The sequence below is a fragment of the Solanum lycopersicum genome, chromosome 9 (assembly GCF_036512215.1).
Source record: "Solanum lycopersicum chromosome 9, SLM_r2.1".
Lineage (NCBI taxonomy): Eukaryota > Viridiplantae > Streptophyta > Magnoliopsida > Solanales > Solanaceae > Solanum > Solanum lycopersicum.
In genome coordinates this window covers 68,317,985-68,341,752 of record NC_090808.1, presented here as the reverse complement: position 1 = coordinate 68,341,752, position 23,768 = coordinate 68,317,985, and the positions used below count along the sequence as shown (strand labels likewise).

Sequence of the window (23,768 nt, the reverse complement as noted above, 5' to 3'; positions counted from 1 at the left end):
AAAAATTTTATTAGTTAAATGCAATATAATATATAATTATTTCAATTTGAAAAGGTCTAATCATGTAATTAATTATATCTCACTAATATTATCTCGTAAACGTTATTTGTTGATTATTTTTCTTGTCATCTAAGCACACGTGCTTTGCACTTGTATTTCACGTTAAATTATATAGATGTCATATGAACATGTGAAGAGAACAACTACGTTTTATTTTTTAAAATTACTTTTTTATATATTAATTTTTACTATATAAATTATAACATAATAGATATTCTTCATGTTGTTGACTTTTATATTTGATTTCACGATTGATTGGGTTTTGCAGAATTTGCAATTATAAGTTTTGCCTTCAAGATCCACCAAAAATAGTTCCACCATTTTTCACTTCACACGAACTGCAGCTCAGCCTCAAGTTCCCAAAACTGAAACCTTTTTTAAAGAAAGGTTTTATAATTAAGCCTACATAAGTGTCAAATTTAAGAAAAAAGAGAGTAAAAAATCGACTTATTATTACATGTGGCGCATATTTTGTTTTGATAATTTAAAACCACATAATCTATCTTTTAGTGTTGTTTAAATATATGAAAAAGAACTATTACTATTTTACTGGACTAATTTTCGGCACGGGTATTGCACGTGTTTACCAATTCAAAAAATATATCTTATAGCAAATAAGATCGCATATTTAAGCGAAGATTTGAATAATTAACTTTGTATAAAATCGTTTATTGCAGCATATCTCACTAACATTATCTCGTAGATGTTATTTGTTGTATATTTTTCTTGTCATCCATGCACACGTGCTTTGCACTTGTATTTCACGTTAAATTATGTAGATGTCATATGAACATGTGAAGAGAACAACTATGTTTTATTTTTTAAAATTATTTTTTTTGTATATTAAATTTTACTTTATAAGTTATAAGATAATAGATATTCTTCATGTTGTTGACTCTCATATTTGTTTTCATGATTGATTGAATTTTGCAGAATTTGCAATTATAAGTTTTGCCTTCAAGATCCACCAAAATTAGGTCCTCTATCTTTCACTTCACACAAATTGCAGCAGCCTCAAGTTCTCAAAACTGAAACCCTTTTTAAAGAAAGGCTTTAGAATTAAGACCACATAATTGTCAAATTTAAGAAATAAGAGAGTAAAAAACCTACTTATTATTACATGTGGCGCGAATTTTGTTTTGATAATTTAAAATCACATAATCCTATCTTTTAATGTTGTTTAAATGTATGAAAAAGAACTATTAATATTTTACTGGACTAGTTTTTAGGCACGTGCGTTGCACGTGATTACCAATTCAAAAAATATATCTTATAGTAAATAAAAACATTTATTTAAGTGAAGATTTGAAAAATTAACTTTGCACGAAATATCATTGCAGTATATCTCACTGATATTATCTCGTAGACGTTATTTGTTGTATATTTTTCTTGTCATCTAAGCACACGTGCTTTGCACTTGTATTCCACATTAAATTGTGTAGATGTCAGCGAAGAGTACAAGTACATTTTATTTTTTAAAATTACTTTTTTGTATATTAATTTTTACTATATAAATTATAACATAATAGATATTCTTCTTCTTTTTCACTCATATTTGATTTCACGATTGATTGGGTTTTGCAGAATTTGCAATTATAAGTTTTGCCTTCAAGATCCACCAAAAATAGTCCCTCCATTTTTCACTTCATACGAACTGCAACTCAGCCTCAAGTTCCCTAAACTGAAACCCTTTTTTAAAAAAATGTTTTAGAATTTAGCCCACATAATTGTCAAATTTAAGAAAAAAAAAGAGTGAAAAATCGATTTATTAATACATGTGGCGCATATTTTGTTTTGATAATTTAAAACTACATAATCTATGTTTTAGTGTTGTTTAAATATATGAAAAAGAGCTATTAATATTTTACTGGACTAGTTTTTCGACACGTGTGTTGCACGTGATTATCAATTCAAAAAATATATCTTATAGCAAATAAAATCATATATTTAAGAGAATATTTGAATAATTAACTTTGCACAAAATCGTTTACTGCAGTATGTCTCACTAATATTACCTCATAGACGTTATTTGTTGTATATTTTTCTTGTCATCTAAGCACACGTGCTTTGGACTTGTATTTCAAGTTAAATTTGTATATATGTCATATGAACATGCGAATAGAACAACTACATTTTATTTTTTAAAATTATTTTTTTGTATATTAATTTTTATTTTGTAAGTTATAACATAATAGATATTCTTCATGTTGTTGACTCTCATATTTGTTTTCACGATTGATTGGGTTTAGTAGAATTTGCAATTATAAGTTTTGCCTTCAAGATCCACAAAAATTAGTCCCTCCATCTTTCACTTCACAGCAGCTCAACCATAATCTTACTCCATGATGCATTCTTTTCCATATACCAAACTTCAAAATATAAAATCGAGTCTTTATGTTATTAGCTATTCTGTTGATTCTTCTCCAAATACGAACAATCGATTTACAAATCTCATTAACCACAGAATTTAGTGAGCGACGCAAAATCTTTATATGAAAAGTATTAATGCCATTGTGAGAAATAATGCATATTCAACTAAATTGATCATAGTTGATTCAAGGAATTACCTCAACAAGAGAAACAACGGAATCATGTTGAAGTGGAGCCTCTACGGAGTAGTAGTAGTAAGGATCGTCCTTCTTGCAAAACAAAGACACCAAGAATTTTTGTCTATTTATATCACTTTATTAAAGAGCACCATGATTTGCAAGCACGTTTGAACCCTGATTTGCAAATGCATTTGAACCTTAGAAATGATTCACAGAAAGTTACTAAATTAATTCAAGGAATTACCTCAACAAGAGAAACAACAGAATCATGTTGAAGTACAGCGTCTACAAAGGAGGAGGAGTAAGGATCATCCTTCTTGCAGAACAAAGACACCAACGATTTTTGTCTATTTATATCACTTTTTCATAGATCTCGACAAAGATCGATGAATTTTTCATCTTTAATTGAAGAACAACCTGATTTACAAAAACGTTTGGACCTGATTTATAAACGCATTTGAACCTTAGAAGTGATTTCACAGAAAGTTTTAGTATCATGGGAATGGTATTGTTTTATGCATTTTGATATGTATTGTGGCTGCTTGTTGCTAGAGTTAGAGTTATATAAAATGGGGGGAAACAACTAGGGTTAGGGTTTAACATAAGATGGACCATCAATTTTGGACCATATTGACACCCCTAATTGTGCCCAAACTAAGCCCATTGATTCATCTTCATATTTTTCGACACAAGCGTTGCACGTGATTACCAATTCAAAAAATATTTTTTGTAGTAAATAAAATCGTTTATTTAAACGAAGATTTGAATAATTAACTTTGCACAAAATTTTATTGCAGTATATCTCACTAATATTACCTCGTAAACGTTATTTGTTGTATATTTTTCTTGTAATCTAAGCACACGTGCTTTGAACTTGTATTCTACGTTAAATTATGTAGATGTCATATAAACATGTGAAGAGAACAAATGTATTTTATTTTTAAAAATTATTTTTTTTTGTATAGTAATTTTTACTTTATAAATTATAACATAATAGATATTCTTCTTGTTGTTCACTCATATTTGATTTCATGATATATTGGGTTTTGCAGAATTTGCAATTATAAGTTTTGCCTTCAAGATCCACCAAAAATAGTCGCTCCATTTTTCACTTCACACGAACTGCTCCCAAAACGGAAACCCTTTTTAAAGAAAGGTTTTAGAATTTAGCCCACAGAAGTGTGAAATTTCAGAAAATGGAGAGTAAAAAATCAAATTATTATTAAATGTGGCGCAGATTTTGTTTTGTTAATTTAAAACCACATAATCTATCTTTTAGTGTTGTTTAAATGTATGAAAAAGAGCTATTACTATTTTATTGGACTAGCTTTTCGACACATGCGTTGCACATGATTACCAATTCAAAAAATATATCTTGTAGTAAATAAAATCGTTTATTTAAGCGAAGATGGTCAATGAAAATTTTTATTAGCAGTTAAATGCAATGATGTATATAATTATTTCAATTTGAAGAGGTTCAATCATGTAATTAGTCATATCAAACTAATTGTATATTTTTCTTGTCATCTAAATATGTATTCTTTGCACTTGTATTTCATGTAAAATTGTGTAAATATCATATAAACATGTGAAGAGAATAATATATTAGGTGGAAATATTGCGAATATGTATATGGCGTAGTTACAATATAATATGGTTGGTTTGTGACGTAGCTTATTAAAACTTTGGGTGTCATTCATCGTTATAAGATAACATATCAACATTTTCGAATTTTACATTGCAATCTATCAACATTTTCAAAGAATTTGTACGACATTGGAGTAAAGTATAATTAATAATGTATATATAAGAATTGACAAAAAAATATCATAATCACAAATGAGAAGGCTAGGATTGATTGACACGTTGCCTTGATGATTCTGTCAAAAGTCTAATATACCCTCACGTTGAATTTCAATTCCTTTTAGCACACAAGTTGATACAAAAATCTCAACGTATACTTCTAATATATTTTACTTGATTACGATTCATAGCTATTATTTTAAAGTTTTATATATATATATATATATATATATATATATTAATTAATTAAAGATTTTGTATTTTTATATATAAATGTGCTTTTATTTTTATTTCTTACCGTAAACATTTGATTCTTACGAGTCTTGTACGGTACAAAATAGAATTAATATGCCAGTTAATTTTTAATATTTATGACTTTGAAAATACTTATTTGAAATTTTGTGACGATTCACATCACATTTAAACATATCATGGTGATGCTTGATGAATTAGGATCTTCAATTAAATAGTGTCATAATTTGCAAACACATTTAAATCGTAAAAGCGATTGACTATAAGTCTTAGAAGAATGTTAATGATGATATCATTAGGCATTTTGATGATCTTGGATTGAGCAATTGATTGATTGTGGGCAATGTTTTTGAGTTTGTAATTTTCTTATTTTATAAATGGAGTATCTAAGCTTTTCTTTGTCTAACATATTTGTTTCACAAGATTAACTTAGTGATGAAACAAATATGTTGAGAGAGAAGAGCTTAGATACTCCTTCTTATAGAATAAGAAAAATTCAAACTCAAAACACTACACAAAACCAACAAATTTTTCAATCCAAAGATCTTTAAAATGCCTAATGATATCACCATTAATACACTTCTAAGACTTCCAGTCAAATCGCTTATACGATTCACGTTTGCAAAATCATGACTCTTGTTAATTTTAATGAAAATCTCTAATTCATCAAGCATCACCACGCTATGTCTAGACGTAATGTAAATCGTCATGAAATTTTTATGAATGGTAGTCTATTTGACACAGGGACGACTATTGCTACTACATAAACGCTACACTTCAATATGATTTTGTTGCCTCTCTTCTTGAGCCTCCGATATCAGGAATTGGAGCTGTCAAATAGGCTGGGTCCGACCCGACCCAACCCGTTATTGTGATAGGGTTGGAATAGAATTATTCAAGCTCATTTAAAATTAGGGCTTATAAGTCCGGCCTATATAAGTCCTTGGTCCTTGAGAGTTGATTAAGGTCGGGTCGGAGTCAGCCCATCGGCCAAATTCTTTTATTTAAGGGTAACTTACACTAATACCAATAATATATAATCTAGTTACTTCAATGCACACAAACAAATTTTAGTACATTCAGATACATGTATCTCAATATATATGGACTCAAAATTAAGTTAATTTATTCTACGTACACTCTATCCGAGTAGATTCTCATGCGTCTAGGATACATACACAAATCTCTCACCCTCGCTTCGCTCCCATCTTACTTGTCATTCTCTTATCTCGCTAGCGTATTTGGTGTGCAAGATACATGTCAATTACACTAATTTTTTTTGCTTGTGTTATTGAAACAACAACATTATTCATCATATTTGATTTGAAAATCTTCTCATTTTTTTAATGTTATAGAATCATAAATTTGAAAAGAAAAAAAGAATGGCTATTCCGCCCCAACCCTCGAACCCTTCTAGGGTTGGGTTGGGTTAAACATTTTTAGGTCCTTACAAATGAAGGGCCGGCCAGCCCTAGCCCTTCAAATTTCTTGACATGCGAGGCTTGGGCCCGCTAGGCTGGGCCAATTCTTTTTGATAGCTCTACCAGGAATCAATCATTTAAAGAAAATAAGTTTTATTAGTTCTTCCGAATCAAAAAACATTTTCCTAGCTTAATCCCTAAAAAGTAAAAAGTCAGAGAGAAAATGATTTCATACTATTCAGGAAGTATTGTTTCCATATTATATTCAAAACTATGGTTTATTGAATTGTAAACCCTAAATTAAATTCCATAATGTCTAAGGATTAGAAGAAAAAAATTAGACTAAGGTTTTTTTTTTTATTATTTTCTAGTAGTTGGATTCCATAAAATAACTTCATCATAAAGGAAAATTTCTTTTATACTTTACTTGGATATGTCTTTATGTAATTAGCTATTTTGTTGATTCTTCTCCAAATAGGAATATTCGATTTACAAATCTCATTACCGTACTAAATTGATCATAGTTGATTCAAGGGGGATTACCTCAACAGGAGAAACAACATAATCATGTTGAAGTGGAGCGTCAACGGAGTAGTAGTAGCAAGGATCATCCTTGTTGCAAAACAAAGACACCAACAATTTTTGTCTATTTATATCACTTTTGCATAGATCTTGATAAAGTTTGATGAATTTGCTATCTTCAATTAAAAACATCCTGATTTGCAAACTCGGTTGAACCCTGATTTGCAAATATATTTGAACCTTAGAAGTGATTTCACATAAAGCTACTAAATTGATCATAGTTGATTCAAGGAATTACCTCAAAAAGGGAAACAACATAATCATGTTGAAGTGGAGCGTCGGAGTGGAGCGTCTACGGAGTAGTACTAGAAAGGATCATCCTTGTTGCAAAACAAAGACACCAACAATTTTTGTCTATTTATATCACTTTTGCATAGATCTTGACGAAGATTGATGAATTTGTCATCTTTAATTAAAGCGCACCCTGATTTTCAAATGCATTTGAACCTTAGAAGTGATTTCACATAAAGTTACTAAATTGATCATAGATGATTCAAGGGATTACCTCAACAATAAACAACGAAATCATGTTGAACTGGAGCGTCTACGGAGGAGGAGGAGTAAGGATCATCCTTGTTGCAAAACAAAAAGACCAATAATTTTTGTCTATTTATATCACTTTTGCATAGATCTTGACGAAGATTGATGAATTTGTCATCTTTAATTTAAGAGCACCCTGATTTTCAAATGCATTTGAACCTTAGAAGTAATTTCACATAAAGTTAATAAATTGATCATAGTTGATTCAAGGAATTACCTCAACAAGAGAAACAATAGAATCATATTGAAGTAGAGCGTCTACGGAGGAGGAGTAAAGATCATCCTTCTTGCAAAACAAAGACACCAACAATTTTTGTCTATTTATATCACTTTTTCATAGATCTCGACGAAGATCAATGAATTTGTCATCTTTAATTAAAGAACACCCTGATTTACAAAAACGTTTGAACTTTAGAAGTGATTTCACATAAAGTTAATAAATTGATCATAATTGATTCAAGGAATTACCTTAACAAGAAACAACGAAATCATGTTGAAATGGAGCGTCTACGGAGGAGGAGGAGTAAGGATCATCCTTGTTGCAAAACAAAAAGACCAACAATATTTGTCTATTTATCTCACTTTTCCATAGATCTTGACAAAGATTGATGAATTTGTCATCTTTAATTAAAAAACAACCTGATTTGCAAACATATTTGAACCTTAGAAGTGATTTCACATAAAGTTAATAAATTGATCATAGTTGATTCAAGGAATTACCTTAACAAGAGAAACAACAGAATCATATTGAAGTAGAGCGTCTACGGAGGAGGAGGAGTAAGGATCATCCTTCTTGCAAAACAAACACCATGATTTACAAAAACGTTTGAACCTAATTTGCAAACGCATTGAACCTTAGAAGTGATTTTACAGAAAGTGTATTGCGGCTGCTTGTTGCTAGAGTTAGAGTTTTATATAAGATGGGGGGGGGGGGACAACTAGGGTTAGGGTTTTAATGTAAGATGGGCCATCAATTTTGGACCATATAAGATGGGCCATATTGACACCCCTAATTGTGCCCAAACTAAGCCCAAAATTCATAAACAACAATAATTTGAGGCCTAATTATCAAACATAACAATATTTTGACTAATTACAACTCATAGATATTATTTTAGATGGTATTTGTTCGCTCTATATTTTTTTATTATATCTATTCATTCAATCTATTATATTAAATTATAAAAATTTACTGAATACATTGTGATTTATTCGCTTGACTTTGTTATATTAACACATATATAAACTAAAAATACAAACAAAAGAAACAAATAAATGTATACAAGAATAAATACACTCAACAAAAAAAATGCATACAATCAACAAAATTTACAAAAAGAATAGATATATTAAGAAGTTTACAAAAATTTACAAAAAAAATGTACTAAGAAGTTTAGTTTTAATACCTAAAAAAATTAAGTATTAGAATAGTAGAAGTAAGAAAGTGAGGGGAAACTAAATTATACTGAAAAAAACAATGAAAGAAATTGAAAATATGCATGCTAAAAATCTATAGGGATAGTTTATAGAACATATATCACTAGTATATAGTTTATAATAATAAAGAAAAATTTGTGTATATAGTTTATAAAAACTAATCTAATATCATATATATCTAATATAAAAAATGACAAAAATCTCATAACTCAATTTGTTCCCTCAAATGTATATAGACGAAATAAGAGAAACTAAAGAGAATCACACAAAAATAGCAGGTTGAAACTATGAAGAAGAAAATAACATAAAAGATTACCACTTTATACCTTTAAAATTAATAACAAAATAAAAACATCATATTTGAAAATTTGCTGATTCCAAACATCATATTTAAATTTTAGTTTTTATCAATTTGGACAATATTGTTCTTGAGCAACTTAGCAAACACATTATATTAATGAAATTAAATCATAAAATTGAATACTATTTTATTATTTAGGTGTGTTTTAACTTTTAATTTAAAAAATTGATGGTAATTCAAACAGAAAATTCATACCTTAATAATTTAAATATAACTTACTATCTAACTCTAGGCTTGACTCTTAACAATTTTTAATGTTAGTTTGTAAATGGAAATTTGATTGGTTATCGTAAATCTTTTTTTTTTTCCTAAGGAGATGTTAATACACATCCCTTTAACTCAATTGGCACGTGATGTTAATGTAAATTTGTACATTTAAAATGACATTACCAAAATATTATGAATCACAATAATGAATAACCTAAAATATTTAAAAGGCATATACAAAAAAAATATCGATTGAAAAAAATATTTTTCTTTTTCATTTTGATTCACCTTCATATTTTTCGTGATCTATAATCAGAAATGAAGCTACATCTTGATATAAGTGTGCATGTGACCATCCTTCGTTAAATAATTACACTATTTACATAAGTCAAAATTTATTAAATACAAATATATAATTCATTATGCACAACCTCATTAATAGAGACTTTGGTCCAGTGCCTCTTTTTCTCCATTTCAATTTATATAACATTGATAATTATTGTGATTATATTATTTATATAATATTTTAAATATGTAAGTTTTATTTCAAAAGTTAATATTTCCAAATTTACATTGTAAATGTAAAAAAATTGAACCTCGAAATTACGTGTTCTACATAGATTGAAAAAGGAAAAATAATAATATCAACTGAAACCTTAGTTTGGATATATATATATGTAATAATGTAAATATTAAATGAGTTTCTAATTAAAGAATTAGAAAAGAAGATTATATGCAATTATATTTCTCCATTTCGTCTAAGTAGGTCATCTGGAGGTTTGAAAAAATAATTCATAACGGATTAATTTACACATCGTCTTTCATAAAAAATCTAGCTCTGTTGCTGTTTATAACTCTCAAAATTTTCAATTTCTAACCATGACATATAAATTTAAACAGAGGAAATATATATTGTATATATATATATAACACATTTTATATACCTTTATTTTAATAAGGAAATTACAAGTGTACAAATTAATGAAATAACATTTATATATACAAACAACTTTTCTCTATTTTATTTTTGCATGCATGCAAAATTATATTATCCCTATTTCTCTCATCTACATTCTTCTCCTCTTTTCCCCTTCTTCTCTTTCTCTCTAGAATCCTTTTTTCCCCTTCGATTAACAAAAAGGATTCAAGAGAAATCGAAAGAGGGGAGAGATGGGGCAACAAACGTTGATCTACAGTTTTGTTGCCCGGGGAACGGTGATTTTGGCTGAATATACTGAATTCACAGGTAATTTCAATAGCATTGCCTCGCAATGCCTCCAGAAATTACCTGCATCCAACAATAGGTTCACCTACAATTGTGATGGGCACACTTTCAATTTTCTCGCGGAGAGTGGATTTAGTGAGTTTTTCTAATTTCTTTCTCATTCATGATCGTGGTGGATTCTATAAATAAATATTTTTTTTTATATTTTAAAAATGGAATCATATGAATAATGAAGATTCAGATCATTGATCCTAACTAGTTTCTTTTTTGATCAATTGGATCTATTTAATTATGAGGTGAACGCAACATGAACAATGAAGATTCATCAATCAGATCCATTTAGAATTTTTTTTTTGGTTAGTTTGTTGTAATTTTTCATGCATGTGCTTATATTGATCTATTGTGGTTTGTGTAAATTTCACAATGGATATGCATGTGTTCATTTCTAACACAATTAAAAATAATAAAATATATATATATATATATATATATATATATATATATATATATATATATATATATATATTTGTATTTAATGTAATAGTAGTCATTTTTCATCAATAAATTATTTTCTCATGTTTGATTATCGAAAAACATATTTTTCGCGAGGAAAACATGTTCTCCACAAAATTTCTTGAAAAATGACTAGGGTAATTTTTCGATATTTGTTTGATTTTTTTTTTCATACGATCAATCAAATATTGTATAAGTTATACGAAATTTTTTGCTATTATTGTAGCCTATTGTGTGGTTGCTACTGAATCAGCAGGCAGGCAACTTCCCATTGCGTTTTTGGAACGTATTAAGGATGATTTTAGCAAGAAATATGGTGGAGGAAAAGCTACTACTGCTACTCCTAAAAGTCTAAGCAAAGAATTTGGGTACTTACTTAATTTTATCTTTTTATTACTTCGAGTGTAACACGTTAACACGATCAGGTCATTTAAAATGTGTCGTCCGAGTTTAAGTTATGTATATTGACAATATAGAAGATTGTGTAGTATTATGTTATTTATCATACTTGTTGTAGTAAGTAATCTAACTTATTTTTAAGATCGTATATCGTGCACGCGTGTTTTGAATTATTAATTAATATTATATTGTTGTAGGCCAAAAATGAAAGAGCAAATGAAATATTGTGTTGATAATCCTGAAGAAATTAACAAACTTGCTAAGGTGAAAGCTCAAGTTTCAGAAGTTAAGGGAGTGATGATGCAAAACATTGAAAAGGTAAGGGTTTTTTTTACAAAAAAAAAGAAAATTGTAAGGAGATTATGATAAGATAAATATTCAAATTATAAATGGTTTGAGTTGGACGGATTGAATTATGATTTATTTCGTATTAAACCTAAATTAATTGAAATAATTTTACGACCAAAATAAATTTTGGGAGTATCATCAATTCAACATGCTTTTAACAAGTTCAGATTTAGTTTAACTCGTCTATTTGAATCTTAAGTACGACACAAAAGAAATGTCACACTTGGATCTTTTTCACACCATGAGTTTGCTTAAATCATGTTTATTTAAATTTTTTTTTCCAGGTTCTTGATCGTGGTGAGAAGATTGAACTTCTAGTTGATAAAACAGAAAATCTTCGATCACAGGTTAGCTTAATGCAACAATACATATGTTTAATTTTTTTCCATTATTGATCTTTTTGAGCTTAGAAATTTTCGTTGTTTGGCCCTATATTATGATCCGCCTACTCCGTTCATGTTTTTTTTAACTCACACAATTCAACTTATCAAAAAATTAGATTGATATATATGAGTAATTTTTGTCATGATATGTTAATATATGGTGACAATGAAAGATAATTTTTTTATTATAAGTAATTAAATAAAATGATAAAGAAAATAAAATCAATAAGAGTTTGAATACGATTAAGCCTATTTATGACCCAACTTATATTGAGTGGATTAATGACAAGTCTATTTATTAATTAACTCTATATATATTGATATATTCAAATTTAGTCTGACTCGTTCATTTGATATATGATAATTTATTAATTTTATGTGATATTTTCAGGCTCAAGATTTTAGGCAACAGGGAACCAAGATAAGAAGGAAGTTATGGTATGAAAATATGAAGATTAAACTAATTGTGTTAGGGATAATCATAGCTTTGATTCTCATTATCATTTTATCAGTTTGCCCTGGCTTCAAATGCATGTCTTGAATAATTAATTTGCATCAAAAACAATATTTATTATTTTTACCACAAAATCTACTAATTACCGTTAAATTAATTGATTTTTCTTTCATAATATGGTATATTATACACAAGAGGAGGTGAAATTGGCCTATATTATGATGTAGATTGTATATTAATCAGGATTAGTTTGTCCTAATTACTTTTCACTTTTTAGGGGAATTGCTTCAATTGTACTATGTTAAGTTTTATTTAATGTTGTTTCTCAAAAAATGAGATTTCATAATTCTTATGCAAACTATTTAATTTTCATATTTAGAGATTATTTATATTATATTTTTTTTCGAAACGAGATAAGTAAAAGAAGATATGTAATAAGATACGAAATCTTTTTATTTTTATTTATATTTGAGTTGTAAATGGACAGAATAGATCATTTCCTATTAATTATCTAAGTAAAAAAGAATATTATTTATGTTTGACATCGCTGCTAGTTTAGTGCCAACACCAAATTGTACCTCGTAGACATCGCTATTAATACACCAAATTGTACCTCGTAGACATCGCTATTAATTGAGTGCTAGCACCTAACTGTGTTATCAATAATTTTTCAAAAAAAAAAAAAGTAATCGCTACTAATTAAATGTCGAACACCTACTTTTTCGATTTTCCATAAGGTGTTAATAGTGATTTTTTAAAAATGTTTATTTTAAGTTTTTCAATAAATGAAAATTGACTATAAACACTCATCAAAGAGGCATTTTATGTACTAAAAACTCATTATACAAGGAACATAATCACTCTTCAAAACCATACCAGATATTATTGTCTGCATTTTTGTGAGATAAGAATGAAGCCTCAGACAACTAATGTCAGTCATAATTAAACTTTCAACCAAAATATATATGCATATAGACACACAAAAGAGCTAATACAACTACTACACTAAATCATTAACAAGTATGATTCTAACACTCAAACATGAAAGATCAACAAGCTAATTGATCTCTACATGGTGATATTTCTTCGAAAATGGGAAGTCGTCTGGATCGAAAGGGAGCATACTGGTTTATCAACTGATCAAGACCATCAAGAAATGCATCTTCCAAGTTGAGTTTAGGTGAAGGAGAAGTGTATCCAAATGGCTCCAATTCTTTCAACAGTTCCTCTACGCGATTTTTTGATTTAGGATCATCCGAGCCAGAGATTTTACCTCGTATAACGTCTTCAAGGACTGATCTAGCTTCAGTATATCGCGATTGTTTTTGTAGACACGTGCATAGATTGCACGCCTTATTGACATCAGGATCGATTTCTTGAGCCTTACGATAAACAACTTCAGCAGCTGCATAGTTTGATTGTTGCATATATGCCCAGCCAAGATTACCCTACACAATCATCCATGTATACAACTAAGACAATGGTTTTCAACCGCGAAAAGTTCAAGGTCCTTATATACTTCGACAGTATAAAGAATAGATACAGTACTACAATGTAGCTTTCAACCAGTTATTCGTATCAATTCAAACACACGATGTAAAAAAAGCTAAAACTCTTAGTTGAAAGTACCAGTATTCTTGAGGTTTCTTGCTTGATAGTAACTTGAAACTTCCTTCCATGGGAACGAGCCGTCTTAGTAGGTTTACCATTGAACACTTCTCCTTGGTAAATCATTCGTAACTTTTGCTTCAACAGTTCAATCTGCTCCTCTAATTTTCCGCATTTCTGCAACATTCATCATATTGAATTAATTTAGTGTATCGATCAAGAGAAAAACTCTTGCATAAAGCTAACCGTTTCAATATATATACTACGAATAGGAAAAGAAATGCACTACACTATTCTACTAATAAGTACCTACTATCTCTCATCACTCATCAGCACAGATAATGGACAACTCTGTCCATCAAAACTTAAACAAATACGGAAAAGAACACATAAATGTTCATATCCTGTTTTAACACATTCAAAGCTAAAGGCAACTTCTCCATTGTGTTTTAACAACTTGAAACACAAAAAATGTGTGAGACTCAACAAGTCGAGGTCAGCTGTATGAATCCTCAATAACTCATATCAATACGACAATAGAACAACAAGTAATACAAATCGATGTGTTTAATATATGCACCTTGTATAAATCGATGAGGACATTGTCTAATGATTCTTGTGCTTGTTTAGAGCATCGATCTCTAAAGGACTTAATAGCTTCAATAGCCTCTTCAGCGCGATCTTGTTGTTTCATAACGACTGCCATGTCTTTCAACGCGCTATCTACTCTATCTCCTGCATTAATCGCCTTCCAAAACAGAACTATAGCTGCCTCTGCATCTTTCTCTACTAGCTACAATTAACACGCGGATAAATTAGTCTATCACCATATCTACTTATAGACTCGTTTTTCTACTATCGATCAGCATAATTTAACTTGTTATAGCATGTCGCTCATCATTTTCACTTAGGTGCCTTATAAGTTCAATTTTCTATATACTGACAGTATAAATAGATTCAATTTTTCTACTATTGGAAAATGTTGTAATGAACAAAATTATTTTTCTTTATTAGTAAACAAAAAAAAAGTCAAAACAACTATTGGATTCACTTTTTTAAAAAGAAAAAATTGTAAGAGAAAAATCATTTTGTTATATTATTATTATTATATCACATCAAGTATATTATTAGCTACCAAGTATATTTTCGATAACGTGCCACACACAAATCTTAAAGCAAAAAAATAAAAATCAATCATTTTAACCCATATGCATATTGTACATCACCCCACCCCCACTACCCCACCACCCAAAACAAATCTGGTTCAATTTTTGATAAATTATATAAATTTCTAATTTAAAATCACAAGATCTAAAAGTTTTTTCGACTTTTAGGAGGTCAATCGAACATTCAAACCAAGACACAAAAATGAAATACTGTTGTTCCATTTTAACGGACGTTTTAACTTAAATAATTCATCCCAATTTAACTGTTATTTCAGAAATTCAAAACTTTAAATTGACAATTAGTTTCAACTTTATACCCTTAAACATTAAATTAAACAATAATACACAATATTTAAGATTTTTAAAAAAAAATCAAAATCTACTTTGTAATTATATGTTCGAGCTAAAACGACAGTTAAAATGAAACATAGAAATTACCTGAGCATATTTGGCTCTAACATAAGGACTATCACCAGGAGGAAGCTTATGAACAATATGATTACACTCTAATTGTTCCTTCTTTGTGCATCCATTATTATTGTTCTTCATAATTATTAATATGAAAAAAAAAGGAAGAAAATTAATAAAATTAAAACATAAAAAAAATGGATCCTTTTTTTCTGAGTTTTATACAGAAAAAAGTTGAAGATTTGTTCTATAAATGGAGAAAAAGTTGAGAAAAATATAAAATATTGTAATATAATTGGATTTTGTAGAAAATGAACCTGGCTTGAAATGCGTCTATGTTCATTTGTTTGTTGGCTTGCTAGACGTGATTTTTCAACACGTATGTAATCTAGACACGTGTCAGTTTTTTTTGCCATTTTCCTATTAATTATAACTCTTTCGTTTATTTTTATTTGTCTGATATTGACTTCACATAGGGACGGAGCCACCTTTTGGTCAGGGGATGATTTGAGTTCTCTTCGACGAAAAATGATACTATCTATATATGATATTTAGTAGATTTTGAACATCTTTAATTAGTTCGTGTGTCTACTTATTCAAATTTTGAACTCCCTTAATTAAAAATTCTTACTTCGCCATTGAAATCATAGATTTTTTATTTTTTTTTGTAATTCCTTAATTTCAATTTTTTTTAATGTAATTTCATGATATATTTTAGACTATAAGATAAAAATATGTTTTGATATTTTTATAGGAAAAAAGAACAAGATATATATACCCCTGAACTATCGTAAATGGTATGTAGATACCCTTCGCCATTCTTTGGGGACGTTGATGCCCCTTCCATTTAAAAACTAAAGTATATACGCCCTTCAGTCTAATGAAAAACTAAATAGGGACACATGGCACAATCTTATCCATCGATCCGATGTCGGCTCGATGAATAAGATTATGACATGTGTATGTCTGTTAGTATAAAGGGTATATATGTTATAGTTTTTGGACGGTAGGAGCATCAATGTCCCTAAAATATGACGGAGGGTAATAGAAGACCATTTACGATACTTTAAGGATATATTTGTCTTTTTCCCTTTTTTATATATTGAAGATAATAAGATTCAAAGACATTGTTTACTTTTTAAAATTTCACGTCAATTTGAACTTAATAAACAAATTAAAATGAAAGAAACATATACTGACTAATCGTAATAGCTTAATTGATTGATTAACTGAATTTTTTTGTGATCCCCAACTTTTCAAGCTTTTACCTTTTCCAATTTATTCAAACTTTTTACCTTTTCGTCTATTTAGGTTGTTAATTAGTTTTCTAAATTGCAAATTAAGCAAAAACGGATTATGACCTCTATTTCTTATAAAATGATATTGAATTGACCTATTGGAATGCCTGCATTTCAACTCAAATTAAAGTTAAATCGTGAAATAATCATATCACTGCACTGTTACGTATATTAATATTAATATATTGATCAGTAAATCGACATTTTCACAAATATCGAACGAAGAGATATATTTTGCATAAGAAATTTAAAAAATCATATTGAAAATATCATCCACATATTTGATCGAATTCTAATACAAATACGAATACTAAAATAAGAGTGGGAAACAAAGAAACATACTACAACTATTTCTATAGATACCATTGTTTAACTTTTCTTTGGAAGACCCCACAAATACATTTTGTGACAAGCTAAATATCAACTATGAGAAATTTTTGTTGATTCAACTCAATCATAATTGAAAATTCACTATTTCATGAACCAAAACTCATATCTATCGATAGACGAGAACAGACTGCTATTGACTATTTTCACCTATCTAGAAGACAACAAATGTAGACCATCATCTCCATCTGAAAGCAATCATAGCTTCATTTATTCGTTTAACCTTGCACATTCACACAAAAGTAAAGTCGTCCTACCGAAAAATTCAACATTCTCAAGGCTCAAACTCGAAATTACTACTATGGAAGGGAGGTGAAGTAAAGAGTCTATATACACTAAAAAAAATGAAAACTTATTACATGACAGACATCAAAATAAATGAATCATATGAAAAAACAAGAACCAACCAAAGTAACAGAACCTTTAGCCAAATAACATCAAACAAAACTGCATGAAAATTCACTCAAAAAAGTTTCACACCATGCCAAAGGGTTGTGCAATATTTTTTCCTATCAAGCTTTGACAGCAAATTCTTCTTGCCTATACTGGTTTCCACCACCCCTTCCTCCTCGACCACCCATCCGGCCTCGTCCACGACTATAACCTCTGCCACCACCCCAGCCTCCGCCTCGGCCCCTTCCGTATCCCGTGCCTATTGAGAGTAAACAAACAGGTCAAAAGTAAAGAGATGTGGTGCATATACTTTCAGTCCTCAAGCATAAATACACACCAGTAAAGAAATAAGTTACTTTTTTATTTTATAATGTATGAACAGACACTCAAACTTGGGATCATCTAGCAAGTAAGCACACCACTCCAACTTTAAGAGTGCACATCTTAACACCTCGTCTTGGCAACTGACAGAGTACAGACGAGTTGAAATGTCTATGCACGTCGAAGTGTCTAGACGTGCATGCTCAAAGTTGGAGTGCTTACTTGACAGCTAAGGCCAAGTTTTGAGTGTTTGTTTATGTATTATAAGTTCTATTATTGGAGGCTATGACAAGGTAATGTGTTTTTCCTGCAACTTGGAATAGAATCACTTGCTGACAAAAGATGGAGAACAGACATACGAACTAAACAAAGAGATGTTACTTTCATGTTGGCCTTGACTATGAAGGGAATAACTAAACTAACTTCTAACATGAACTGATATAACAAATTAACAAGAGAACCTAGAGATCTGTGTTGTGTAATCTTTCTGATTTCTCCTACAGCCAATGTAGCTGACTGGCTTTGTTGTTTACAAAAAGTGCAAAATATTCAAGATAATTTTCATAAACCTCAAAAATCAAATTCCACTGCAAATTTGAACCACAATGTGATTTCTCCATAAAACAAAATGTAAACTCCATTTTAACGTTTTCCCTTGCTCTCAAGAAAATATGGGAGCATAGGATATAAACTTACCACGGTATCCCCAACCTCTGCCTCGACCACCACCTTGACCTTGTTGATAATATCCACCATTATCTGCAAACCCACCGCCTCGACCTTGATTATAATATCCATCATTATCTGCAAATCCGCCACCTCGACTTGGGTTATAAAATGTACCATCATCGGCTAATCCACCACCTCGACCTGGGTTATAGTATCCACCATCATCTGCTAATAGCATGTATTAGTTAGAGTATTAGTCATAGCACACGACTGGAAAAGAACCTAACATCAAAAATAAAATAAACATAGAATTGACTAAAACTTATATCCCGGTGGTACTGGTGGCATGGATACAAATTTCACTGTCCCCCTTCCCTTTTTCTATTCCCAGTCCCACTATGGCCAAAGAGAAAAGAAAAAAAAAGAGGATTGAAATTCTATGTTGCTCGGACTCCTCAAAAATGCCGACGGATGTGTGCTGGATTCGCCAAAAGCAGTGTATTTTTGGAGATCCGAATAAAAAATGAAGGGTTCGTGCAATTTAGTTGAAATCAGCTATGCAGAGAACTTATGCAAATCAATACCTTGATAGTAGTTTCCATAACCACCCCTGCCGCGTCCCCTTCCACGCCCTCTGCCTCTGCCCCTACCTCGGCCTCGACCACGGACATCATAAGAATCTGAATATCATGTTTTGTAAGAAAAAAATGTAACATTGAAACGGCTGCAAAGTTTTGTTTGCAGTGTAGTGATGAAACGTAAACGTAAACAAACACCAAAAACTATGCTTCAATCCACACTCATGAACATAAATGATAAACTTCACAATTGATATGAACCATGCTAGAAAATCTAATTGCTGAATGGCCAAATTATCATTGTGTAAAATCTCAAGAACTTTTCAAAAACAATCAAAAAGAAAATAGGGACAAAAGCTGCAAAATTATGGTAATATGTAGTTCAACTCAATATCAAAAGATTCACCTTGATTAAAATCAGAAGGAACATAGGCTTGTTTTCCTTGCTGCAGTTGTTGATTCTCTGCTCCTGACTGATCAAAACGAGACGGAGCTTGGTAGCTAGATACACAGCACATACTCCAGGTCAGAGAATATATATATTCAGATCTTGTCGTTCTAAATAAGAATGAAAGTTGTTCAACAAGATGTGCTCCTTTGGTCGGGTTTGAGAGAGTTAAATGTTTTACTCCAAAAAAAAAAAGAGGGAGGAACCATCCTTCAAAATTAACACCGAGCTTACCCAGGAGAGGTTTGATTCAACTCAGCAGTTGACAAAGTAATTGTTATCAGCGAGACCTGACGAGTCATCTCCAAGCTACTCAAGCATACATAAGAGGTAAATCAACTGACTGACTGAAGCACATAAAGGAGGACTGGAAGCAAGAACAACGTGAACTTACGGTTGTAGACCCTCTTCAAGGGGCTCATATGCATCAGTTATGGTAGTTGAGCTGATAGATGTATCTTGATGCAACCCAGGAATTCTCTTCTGTTTCACACATGCAAATCGTGCAAATAAAATCAGCGGCCACTCCTGTGCTTAGCAAATTAAAATGGCATAACACTGATAATACCTTAATAATCTCTGCAATGGCAACTGTTTTACTGATAGCCTGTCCCATTGCCTTCAAAACAATTTCATTTGTTCGTTGGTCCTGAACATGACGGTAATGGCATGTTAACAAATTTCATGCAATGCAGAATAACATTTATTACATACTTCATAACACTGAGATAAGGCAAACACTTTTAGGCTTTCAGCAGCATTTAAATTTGCGGAGAGAGAAGGAAAAATAAGACACTTTCAGACCGAAACGAGAATGTATAACGAGAAAACAGCACACACAGGCAGTGTAAAGTCACTGACTTTACAAAAGTTTGATAATAAATATAATGTCTAGGTAGAGAACTAGAGAATTCTCTCCCCTTGACTGTCATTGTTTTTTAAACAAGACAATAGCCACATGATTACAATTGATGCAAACATAACTAAATGAATAAATGTCATTTTAGCAGCCTATAAATAGATATAAAAAATGAGCAGTTTCTCTCATAAACTCGATAGGGAGAACCTGACAAGCCAAGATTTAATTCACTTGACCAGCATCTGTGCGACTAAAAAGGTCTACAAGCAGATTAGGTTCACAAGAAGGTTATAGAGAATAATTTATGCAACCTGTGCCCAATCCTAGCATTAGCATACATGAACATGCAATTGATAAGCCACATAGACAGATGAAAACAAACTTGTTTGATGAAAATCTGAGAATGGAATTCCACCACCTGCTTCAAGGCCTAATAATAACTTTCAATACTATTTTTCCACAACTAGTTTTCAGTTCAAAGTTTCTTTTTATCATCTTCACTTCACTTGTGAAAAGAAATACGATGAGTAATGAAACTACTACAAGCTCCCAAAAGAATTCATTACTTTTCCCCAATTTTGAGAGCAGATATAACATCCCAAGGTAACAGCCACAAAAACTGAAAGAAAACATGGTCAATTTGAAATCTTTCCAAACCCCCAGATGAAGATACACTCAAAGCGAGCAAAAAACAACAACTAGGCTCATAGACAATTAGCCACACACATAACCAAAAAAAAAAGTTAGAAGAAGACAGCAATCATACCACTACAAATTCAAATGTAAAATTTTTTCATTACTTGTCCCATTTTTTCGTGCAAAAACAACATCCCAAGAGCCAAAGGACTGAACTAAACATCATCAATTTGAAATCTTTCCAAACCCCCAGATGAAAACACACTCAAAACAAGATTAGCCACAAACATAGCAAAAAAAGAAGTTTCTTTTTATCTTCTTCACCTCAATTGTGAAAAGGAAGAAAGACAAAGCAAACATAACACTACAAACTCAAATACTAAAGAACTTCAATACTTTCCCCCAAATTTTGTAGCAAAAGAAACATCACCACAAACAAACCCCCTTAAACCAAACCAAAACATCATCAAGCTTAAATCTTTCCACACTCCACATGAAAACACACACAAAACAAGCAAAAAAACAACAAAACTAAGCTCATACTCAATTAGCCACAAACATAGCCAAACAAAACTTTCGTTTTATCTTTATTACCTCACTTCTGAAATGCAAAAAAGACAGAGCAACCCATAACACTACAAATTCATACACACAAAAATTTCACCACTTACGCGCAAATTTCAGAACAGAAACAACATCACCACAACGAAACCCCCCACCCCCCCACACACCACACCAAACCAAAACATCATCAATATGAAATCTTTCCACAACCCCACATTAACAACACACTCAAAACAAGCAAAAAAAACATCAAAACTAGGCTCCTACTCAATTAACCATTACATAGCCAAACAAAACTTTCTTAGAATTTCATTACTTTCCCCTAGATTTCACAAAAAAAAAAACATCACAACAAGCAAACCCCCCAAAACCAAATCAAAACATCATCAAGATGAAATCTTTCCAGAACCCTACATTAAAAAAACACTCAAAACAAGCAAAAAACCCATCAAAACTAGGCTCATACTCAATTAACAACAAACATAGCCAAACACAACTTTCTAACAATTTCATTACTTTCACCCAAATTTCAGAACAAAAACAACATCACAACAACCAAACCCCCCAAAACCAAACCAAAACATCATCGAGATGAAATCTTTCCACAACTCCACATTAAAAACACACTCATCCACATTAAAAACACACTCAAAACAAGCAAAAAAAAAAAAACATCAAAACTAGGCTCATACTCAATTAACCAAAACATAGCCAAACACAACTTTCTAACAATTTCATTACTTCCACCCAAATTTCAGAACAAAAACAACATCACAACAAACAACCCCCCCAAAACCAAACCAAAACATCATCAAGATGAAATCTTTTCACAACCCCACATGAAAATACACTCAAAGCAAGCAAACAAACATAAGAAATGAAACAAAATAACACAAAAAGATCATACAAAATTACCTGAAGAAGAGTGGTGGCATAGCTAATGTAATTTCGAATAAGACCTTGTGCAGTGACTCTGATCTCATTCTCCTTAATGGGTTCCTCTGGCCTAGGTTTCTCCACCTTCTGGTACCTATCCATTTTCTTCTTTTCTCAACAAAATCACTCTCACTCTCTCTACACCTTTTTTTCTTTAGGGCCAAATGTTACACTGAAAAAACCAACAGAGAACATGGTGTAGAAATATAGGAATTTCAGAATTTATATATTTAATAATAATCTAAACTCCTGAAAAATAAATTGATTTTTTTCAAAAAAATATTTTAGGCATATTAGTAAATGCACGCATAAAAAGGTTGTACTGCGTGCTTAAAAGTTTTGTACTTTGTTGTGTTTATTTAAGGAAAAAAAATGTTAACCCTAAATTTTTTTCTATTTAATGCGGCTTGACTTAGATTATAAAGAATGCGTGAGAGTAGCTTAATAATAGGCATTAATAAAACATTAAAATAAAAATGTTACTTATTTTTTTAATCGAACGAGACATAAAATATTATAATTTTTTCTGCTCAATTACATATTTAAATTATGTGAGAGTCAAGCGTCTATTCTTTTTTCGTAAAATTTGTAAAGATAGAAGCATTTATGGCTTCTTCCGAAATGGGATTACTATGTGAGCTAATCTGAAGACTTTCTTAGAAGACATTTTCGAACTAGCAAGACTCATAGTTTCTTTCTTTATATAGAATGGGGGAAGATAGGTTTAAGCTTGATTGAAAAGAAGATTTACTGGTTCGAACTCGACTACTAATTTTTCATATCATTGAAACCAAAAACAAACTTGTAAGATTTTGCTAATCGATAATTTTATTAAGACATCTATTCTGACACATATCTAAATTGTAAATAGATTTATTAATTACACATATAAAATGGGAGGATCATTCTCCTATAACTTTTTGTTTCATATCATTTATCTCGTTAGTTAATTATTTGATAAAA

General features: G+C 30.6%; 3 protein-coding genes and 2 long non-coding RNA genes across 6 annotated transcripts; 1 reads left to right on the top strand and 4 right to left on the bottom strand.

Moving 5' to 3' along the window:
* Positions 1–2,571: 2,571 nt before the first annotated feature.
* On the bottom strand, positions 2,572–3,273 carry LOC138338296 (uncharacterized). The gene is made up of 2 exons (XR_011211733.1): positions 2,854–3,273; positions 2,572–2,783 (listed from the first exon to the last, which is right to left on the bottom strand). It is a non-coding gene; the product is annotated as an uncharacterized lncRNA (long non-coding RNA).
* Positions 3,274–4,294: 1,021 nt separating this feature from the next.
* Positions 4,295–8,079, bottom strand: LOC104649406 (uncharacterized). The gene is made up of 6 exons (XR_743345.4): positions 7,928–8,079; positions 7,676–7,846; positions 7,425–7,594; positions 7,173–7,343; positions 6,906–7,091; positions 4,295–6,824 (listed from the first exon to the last, which is right to left on the bottom strand). It is a non-coding gene; the product is annotated as an uncharacterized lncRNA (long non-coding RNA).
* Positions 8,080–10,255: 2,176 nt separating this feature from the next.
* On the top strand, positions 10,256–12,709 carry LOC101259081 (putative vesicle-associated membrane protein 726). Its single transcript, XM_004247791.5, has 5 exons — positions 10,256–10,572; positions 11,177–11,318; positions 11,547–11,667; positions 11,982–12,044; positions 12,472–12,709. The coding sequence occupies exons 1-5, from the start codon at positions 10,383–10,385 to the stop codon at positions 12,619–12,621; spliced, it is 666 nt and encodes a 221-aa protein (XP_004247839.1). The 5' UTR covers positions 10,256–10,382; the 3' UTR covers positions 12,622–12,709.
* A 686-nt stretch (positions 12,710–13,395) lies between these two features.
* LOC101258787 (protein SULFUR DEFICIENCY-INDUCED 2) lies at positions 13,396–16,040 on the bottom strand. Its single transcript, XM_004247790.5, has 4 exons — positions 15,747–16,040; positions 14,723–14,935; positions 14,164–14,319; positions 13,396–13,982 (listed from the first exon to the last, which is right to left on the bottom strand). Exons 1-4 carry the CDS (start codon positions 15,855–15,857, stop codon positions 13,584–13,586), a joined length of 879 nt encoding a protein of 292 aa, XP_004247838.1. The 5' UTR covers positions 15,858–16,040; the 3' UTR covers positions 13,396–13,583.
* Positions 16,041–17,714: 1,674 nt separating this feature from the next.
* LOC101258492 (uncharacterized) lies at positions 17,715–23,167 on the bottom strand. 2 transcript variants are annotated; one of them, XM_004247789.5, is made up of 8 exons: positions 22,785–23,167; positions 20,379–20,459; positions 20,205–20,293; positions 20,045–20,119; positions 19,769–19,863; positions 19,369–19,464; positions 18,812–19,009; positions 17,715–18,053 (listed from the first exon to the last, which is right to left on the bottom strand). In XM_004247789.5, exons 1-8 carry the CDS (start codon positions 22,905–22,907, stop codon positions 17,914–17,916), a joined length of 897 nt encoding a protein of 298 aa, XP_004247837.1. In that variant the 5' UTR covers positions 22,908–23,167; the 3' UTR covers positions 17,715–17,913. The 2 variants fall into 2 exon arrangements, with proteins under 2 accessions (XP_004247837.1, XP_010326816.1); XM_010328514.4 differs by having other exon boundaries at positions 18,812–19,012; positions 22,785–23,000.
* Positions 23,168–23,768: the final 601 nt, after the last annotated feature.